An 8,000-nucleotide genomic window follows, 5' to 3' on the forward strand; every position below is an offset into this window, starting at 1 on the left:
ATTTTAACCACCTTTTTTAAAAAAAAAAGCCACGTGAAAAATAGGAAACCCTCGCTGGCTGAAGGAGCGGAGACGGCGCGTCCGCTAGAAAGCGCTCGAATCGCGCATGTGCTCATCAGCCCGCTGTCGTTCCGCCCGTCTCCCCGCTCTTCCTCGTCGAGCTTCCCGCCTTCCCTCTCGCATCCAACCGTTGGAGAGAAAACAGAACTGCCAATCATAGAAGAAGGCGACTCTTCCTACTCCCTCCCCGCTTTGTCGCCCCACCCCTACTTAGAAAGCTCCGCCCGCCCAGCGCCTGCGCAGTCGGCAGCGCGCCGCCTCGGAGGCGCGTGTGGGCCGGGCCAGGTGGTTGGCTTGTTTGTTCGGGCCGCGGGAGCCGTTGGAGGCCTGGCAGAGCGCGCGCGCGCGAGCGGCGGAGCCTCCATGAGCAGGCGCTGCTCACCTGGCGCCTCGGTCTTGAGGGGGCTCGTCGGCTCCGCTTTCCTCTGCCTGGGGCGGACGATGAGCCTCCGTGGAGCTCCGGCTACTTGCTTGTCGGGGCCCTCGGGCGGCGGCGGCTCTAGCGGAGGAGGGGCCGCCGGCGGCGGCGGCATCTTCGGCGGCGCCTCCCCGTCGTCTTCGAGCCGGCCGTGCCTGCGGCTGCCTGAGGTGCCGGGCGCCGAGCCCTTCAAAGCCAACGACGTGCTGCTGCTGCCGCCGCCGCCGCCCTCTGCCGCGTCGCTGGAGCCGCCTCAGCATCATGTCATCTATTTCCCCGGGGACGTGCAGGTAGGAGACGAGGCTTCCTTTCGGAGGTGGGAATGGCTTAACGCCGCGGTGGAGCGGGGCCTGCTTCCGAGGAGACGTGCGGAGGGATCGGGCTGCAGGCGAGACCGGCGGCATCTTTCCAGGCAGCGGTCCTGTGTGCACTTGCATGGGAGTAAGCCCCGTTGCGCGCTGGGCGTTACTTCTGAGTAGACCTGCCCAGGATTGCCCTGTGGAGCATTTGTTTTTATTTGTTTGTTTTAAGAGCATGCGCTGTCTTTAGTAGGTGGGAATAGGATTTGCAGCCTCGAAATTCCGTGTGTGTGTTTTTTTGCTCAACCTTCCTCCGGCTTCGAAGGAACAATTTCCTGTTGAAAAATGCAGGGTTCGAAATCAGAAGTGTTTCACTGGGAAAAAAAGACAAACTGTAGTCTGCGTTTAGGCCCTGACTGACTTTACTGAATTTTTCAGTAAATCCCTGTTCTGAAACTCCATCGCTCTACAGATTCACCTTCTGATGAAGTACAAGGGGAGGTTAAAATCTTTCAGTCAAAAGACTTCTTTTTTGCATTTTCGTTTTGTATATTGGATTTATATGTTGTATCTGTGCATTCTTTCCCTCAAACAGCGTCTTTGCTGTTTTATGCAAGGTGTCATGTGCAGATTATTAACAGAAGTGCAGGTTTAAGCACCAGGGATGTGGCTGATGCTCTGTTTTCTATGTTGCTGGTGTCAACTGTGGAGCAAAACTGGCACTTGAGATATTTCCTTCTCTCAGTGCCCTTCACCCCATTATTTCTCCTTGGTGGAAGGGTGGGGTTGCCCCCCTGGGGAGGGTCCTCTCAGCAAGAGATTTGGGGGCAAAGAGTGGGCGGAGACTTTACAGATACTGTAGCTACAGTCTAACACAGTTAAGCATGCTTAAGCTGATTGAAACCAACAGTATGTAAGTTCTAGTTCACAAAGTTAAACTGTAAGGACAGATGAGATCAGAATTCTATGGTGCTTTGTACCCATAATAATCGTGGAGAGATTAGGGATGGTTCAGCTTCACTGAGTGAAACTTGGAGTGACAGTGGTCATTATTGCTCTCTTTTTTTGAAATGGGGGAGGCAGGCCTCCTGACCTGAGGAACTAAACATATCCTATATTTTGTCCTATCCCAGTTGTGCTCATGGAAGTCTGACATAATTTGAACTGCACATATCGGGGGGGGGGGGAGGGGAATGGGGTGTTACTAGACTCCAAAAGCAGAGAAGATGCAACCTTCACATTGCTAAATCTCATTAACTTCAAAGAAAGACTGCACAGTAGTTATAAAAGGAAAGGGTTTGAATATATCAGCATTAAGGGCCTTTGAGGACTCTATCCTGAGTCATCTTAGCTGCAAAGAGATAAGTAGTATGTTCAGTGATGTCAATCTGCTTTCCTTGTTACTTGCTAGGTCTAACCAAAGTTTATTTTGTCCAGTGATTTGTTTCTGACAGTGACCAGCCAAATGCCCCCTGGGATACTCACCAATAGGGCATAATGGTGATGGCCAACTCCTGTTTAGTTCCACTTAACTATTATGTCTGCTGATAATACCTACAGTCCATTAGTTTGCCTAACTTAAAATATTTTATTAGAAGACTTTATACTGTTTGTAATTTTTTTAATGTTGTACATCTGTATCTTGTCCCTTGTGTAGTGCAATCCTTTGCATGTTTACTAGGACGTAAGTCTAGCGAAGTTCAGTGGTCTTTCTCCTAACCGTGTATGATTACTGTCAGTGGACCTAACTAGATGAGATAATGGTGATCCATCATTACATCCCTGTCTCCTTAAATTTTAATAACTAGCAGCTTTGGGGGAGGACAGTTATCATCAGGAAAACAACATTGGGGAAAAGGCTGTTCCACCCACACCAACACACATGCACACAGAGCGCACTGGAGTCCCAGCCTGAAGTATGTGCTATCTACTAAAATTTAAAGAGATGGGAGATCCAGTCGTGGATCTCCATCTCGACAAATTTAGCCTTTCTCTTTTTCTAAAGTAAAGGGCTCCAACTTCTTTACACTTCAAGTGGAAATGTTATTTGAAAGAAATTCCAAACATTTTAATTTATTAAGAAAGGGACTGAAAACCAAGTATTGTAATTACAAATATTTTCATTTTCTTTCAGATAAAATGCACATCCTCCACTTCATGCTGTTCAGTCCAGTTCTCCAATTTCATTTCAAGTGTATGCCTTACTGAATTTTTGTTAGCAGCAAATAATCTTTCTCATTTACTTGAACAATAACTGCTTATTTTAGAAGTGCACACGACTTGCATATTTTCCAGCAGTTTGCTATAAAATAATAACATTATTTTATCTGTTGTCTTATTTCAGAACTATCATGAAATTATGGTTTGTCATCCAGAAAATTTCCAGTGGGAACGATGGTGCTTAGAAAATGTTGCTGCTATTCTTGGATGTCGTTTCCCAGGCAGTTACATTTGGGTTATAAAAAGTTCCCGCATGCATTTGCACAAATTCAGCTGCTATGACAATTTTGTGGCAAGCAATATGTTTGGAGCACCTGAACACAGCACTGACTTTGGAGCCTTCAAACACCTTCATGCATTACTAGTTAACGCATTTAAACTTGCTCAAAACATTTTGCCATCTCAGAAGACCATGTATGACTTCAGCACGGACGCAAAGGCAGTTTCTTGTGATTTACCTACTGTTACTACTACTAATGGATGTCCAGTAGCAGAAAGGGGGAGAGATTGTGAAGACTTCAACAATTCTCCTATGAGATTTATTGAGCCTTCTGTTATTGATGGAGTGTCATTCACTTTGATAGGGTTTAGTAAAGGTTGTGTTGTCTTAAATCAATTACTTCATGAACTAAAGGAAGCAAAACAGGACAAGGACATAAATGCCTTCATAAAAAACATAAAAGCAATTTACTGGTTGGATGGTGGTCATTCTGGAGGAAGCAATACTTGGGTGACCTACCCTGATGTGCTTATAGACTTTTCACAGACTGAGATTTCAGTTAATGCTCATGTCACACCGTACCAGGTGTTTGATACAATGAGGGCATGGATTGGAAAAGAGCACAAGAGATTTGTGCAAATTCTTGAGGAGCTTGGCGTGAATGTAAATAGCCAGCTTCATTTTGCTGATGAAGCACCTTCTTTAGACAACCACTTCAGAGTACATGAAGTATTCTGACATTGTGAATATATCAATACTGTATTAACTGGAAAAGCGCATCTTAAACTTTGACTTAACTGTTTGAGAATGTGCTTTTTCCTAAGTCCTAGAAGGGGAAATACTATAACCTGTGCCAATGTTTGCTTTTTAAGACAAACCTTGATTAAAGTCCAGTCTTTACCTGCTTTTGCAATTGAAAAGCCACAAGAAATCTATGGCTTTAAAGGTAAATCCTTTCACTCTGATAGAGACTAAGATTCCTGAGGAAAAGCAACACCAGTTCATGTGAGACCTCTTTAAGCAAGATGGAAACTTTGCTTAATATTTGCTTTGCCTGTATGGGTTTTTGTGGCCCAAACTTTCACATCCAGGCTTCAAAAATAGCATTCTAAAATGCTTCTGGTGACTTATGAAAATTGTAGGTTTCAAGTATTTCTGAATGATCCATCCCTTATATTTAGAAGTGTTAAGAATCATAGGGTAAGAACCTTGGGTTGCATTGATAAACATTGTTTCCTAGCACTTTGGCGAAGCACAAGCAAGTCAGTAAGTTGGTTATTTTGATATATTCTAAGATTTCAGTATGACTAAGTATAAATTACATGTTCCTTGCGAATAAGGTACATTAACTACTATACTGTTGCATCAAGGGTGCTCTGCAGTTTCTAAGCATTGTTGAACATCTATTAGTGAATAGCTTTTTGGGAGACATCTATCTTTTTATGTGACCAAGAATGTATACTTCTTGTTCAACATTCCCTATTAATACTGATGCTTGATTAACTCTGAATACATTTTTGAACTTTTATAACTTGAGACTGTTAGGCCCTTTGTATCAAGGCTGACAAATAGCTTTTGCTGAAAATTAAGTCACAGATATCAACAGGATGCTAATATTGTAGGATATGGTAAGTTTCAGAATTACAGTAGTAACAGAAGTATTTGAAAAAGTTCATAACACAGTGACTGATTTGGTAACAGAGCGACATAAAGAGTTAGACTCAGCAACCTCCAAGAGTGCAAGTCTACCACAGTGTAAACCACCTTGATATCTATGTGGTTAAAAATTGATTGAGAACTATTACTAAAACTGCTGTAGCATTATTCGGTAATGTGTTTGTAGAATACCTTTATAAATTATTTGGAACTCAGCATTTACAAAACAGTATGTTGTATGAAAATAGAATTATCAAAACATAGAATTGGTCCATATCTCTAAGCAAGTAACATGTCCAGGATTCTTTCTCTACTCAGAATATGTATATGAAAAATATTGGTAAGAGGTAGAGGGATAGTAATAAAACTGGGGCCATTATCAAGAACAGAACTTTCATAAGATTCAATATTATGGGTTGTATCCAGTGATGACTTTGCTGCTTGTGTAACCCAATTTTTACCAGTTTTCTTCACCTGTTGTACCTCTCTGTGCCATATCCCATTGTGTTCTGGAGGCTCCCCCAACTCTTAGGATGGGGGGGGGTGGCCAGGAGGCTTCCCCCAACTCCTGTTCGGTGGGGACAGGGAGCTTAAGTGACTAGGGGGCATCAGTGAAAATTGGGTGCCCGATTTGGAACACAATCAGTTTCTGCTTATAACCCGATATATAGACTACTGCTTTTGCGCATGAGTAAGCTATATAAATGCAGTATTTAGTTACAGGGCTTCAGAGGAGGGTGGGGAGAGTGAGTCTCATACTTCCTTAGAAAAGTATCAGATGCAAAGCAACTTCTGTCCATCCAAGATGGACATCTGTCCTGATCCAGTGGCTCCTTGTTGGCACTTGAGAGTTTGCACATTGACCCCTCTTGCCTATTCCCTTCATTTCAGGGGTAGATGCAAAGGGGTGTACATATGAAAATGAATGGGAAGGCCAGCTTGTGTGGACACGCTTGAGTATGCTGTCCACGTGTGCACCAACTGGGTTTTTGTGTAGCCAGAATACCAGTGTGCTTTATTGAATATTAGCAGCATTCTTGCAGTTTGCACATTCCATTCAGATATTTCTGTAGCACTTTGAATTACATGTGAGAGGTAAGCAAAGTTTTTGCACTTCAGTTTTTGGAGCTGGCTTTACAAAATAATTAAAGCATCCCTATTATTTTGAGTGGCTTAAGTATCATTCTTGAGACCAAACAACCAGCATTTAGCAGTTCCACTATCAATCTGAAAACAGAAGTTGAAAGTTGATGAGAACAGCGGGTTAGTTTTGTTGTGTGGGAAAGTACTTTTTAAATTCCTAAGAATAGATGAGATCCAGTTGTGTCCATCATCTGATCCATCTGCCAGTGGAGCAGGTTCCCTCCCCCCCCACCCTGCAGCTCCCTGCCCAACCAAATCTGCTCTGGCCAAAGAGAGGATGGCAAAGGTCAATTGTGCAACACTGGATCAAGCCCAACAATTTTTCCAGAGTATAAAGATGTTGGGTTTCTATACCAGTAAGTGTGGGTTTTTTCACTGTGAAGACAGAAACTGCTGCTGACCTTTGAAAGCTGCTTTTATGAATAAGCACTTTGTTTTTTCCTGCAATAGGTGTTGACATGTTTTGAAATATTTCTTTTAGGATGACCTCTTCCTCCCAGAGTAGAGATAAACTAGCTACTGTTTAGTTTCTTCAGTTAATTGGAGGACTCTTGGACTCTTTTCATTATATATGAGAAACATGCAGACTATATAAAATGGAAAAAGCTATAACTGTAGATACATTATAAGGTCCACAATAAACTGTTTTGATATTTGTCAAACTGGTAAGAATATGTTGTACAATTCCCACTGTTTGAGGTTTCAAAAGTATTTAACATTTGCATCTCTTTGTAAGCTTTCTGGGTCTGAAAAAAAAAGTGATTTTTAATTGTGAAGCAACAAGATTGCTAGTTGTTCCATCCAGTTCTTTAGCTGATCTGATTGATAAGCATATGTTTATGATACAGCACTTAAAAGTGCTGCCTTGTCAGAAGTACTGATGGACAAACCTGTCTCTTTCTACAACTTTTGAATTTTTTTTGAAGCACAAGTTCTTTCCGTCTTGTTTTTGAATCTGTTTGCAAATATTTGGTAAAATGTCTGCATGCAAATGTGTGTGCATTTCTGTGCCCATTCAGTTTTCCCTGATGTGTGCATTTCTGTGCACAATTTCTGGTCAGAGAACTGTGGAAACCAAAGGATAATTGCATTCTGGTTCAGGTATTAGTTTAGGAAATGTGAATTACATTGGTTTGCATTAAAATGCAAACAGATTTATCCTCCATCCGTAGGCAGGCAGGGGTGTGTGTAGTTCTAAGACGTTTACCTTCTGACTTCCCTAATGCAAAATTAAAGACCCCCTACAGTGTTTGAGGGAAACTATACCAAAGTATGTTCTGATGTTGAAAGATTATCCTCTTGGGCAAATGCAAATGTGTATAAAGACTGCCTGTTTTCCTTTCATTAGAACAGTATTGTTACCCATTCATGTGATAGGATGCTATTTTCTCTAAATTACTGCTGTTGACAAAAGGGACTCACTGAATAATCTCTTCAGTGTTGCAAGACCCAATTTTTCCCTCACAAACCCTTCTTAGTCTGGCAGTAGTGCCTTCATTAGTACCGCATGCCACATCAGATAAATCCACAGTTCTTGACAAGCTGCATTCTTAAGTACCCCAGTGGAAAGCAATAGGTTGAACAAAGTGGCAGTGAAAAGCTCTTTTCTCTGAAAATGTTTTAAAATGCAACCTATTTACCCTGGACTGGTCAATCCCCTGGAGATACTGTGCAAGTTCTGCTACAGGAATGTATGTTACTTCTCTCTCACTGACTTGAGGTCTGTTCAGGGGACTTTTAAATTAGTCCACCTTGTCTAAGTAGATGGGTAATGGGGGGGGGGGGCTGCCTGTTACAGGTAATCTTAAAACACTTCCTCATTGTGGAAGTATTTAAGATAGGCATCTATTAAAATAAATTACACCTTTTTGAATGAGTTTTTTTTAAACCGCTCTTCATCCTAATGGATACCAGAGTGGTATACAAGAGACACTGAAAGAATGAAACATGCCACAAATACGATACAATAAAACAAAATAACAAA

General features: G+C 42.2%; 1 protein-coding gene across 1 annotated transcript; it reads left to right on the top strand.

Moving 5' to 3' along the window:
• The first annotated feature begins 299 nt into the window (after positions 1-299).
• Positions 300-7,337, top strand: C1H2orf69 (chromosome 1 C2orf69 homolog). Its single transcript, XM_084816958.1, has 2 exons — positions 300-768; positions 3,122-7,337. Exons 1-2 carry the CDS (start codon positions 424-426, stop codon positions 3,953-3,955), a joined length of 1,179 nt encoding a protein of 392 aa, XP_084673084.1. The 5' UTR covers positions 300-423; the 3' UTR covers positions 3,956-7,337.
• Positions 7,338-8,000: the final 663 nt, after the last annotated feature.

The sequence above is a fragment of the Heloderma suspectum genome, chromosome 1, assembly GCF_057233095.1.
Source record: "Heloderma suspectum isolate Gila_16-S chromosome 1, 16-S_ref, whole genome shotgun sequence".
Lineage (NCBI taxonomy): Eukaryota > Metazoa > Chordata > Lepidosauria > Squamata > Helodermatidae > Heloderma > Heloderma suspectum.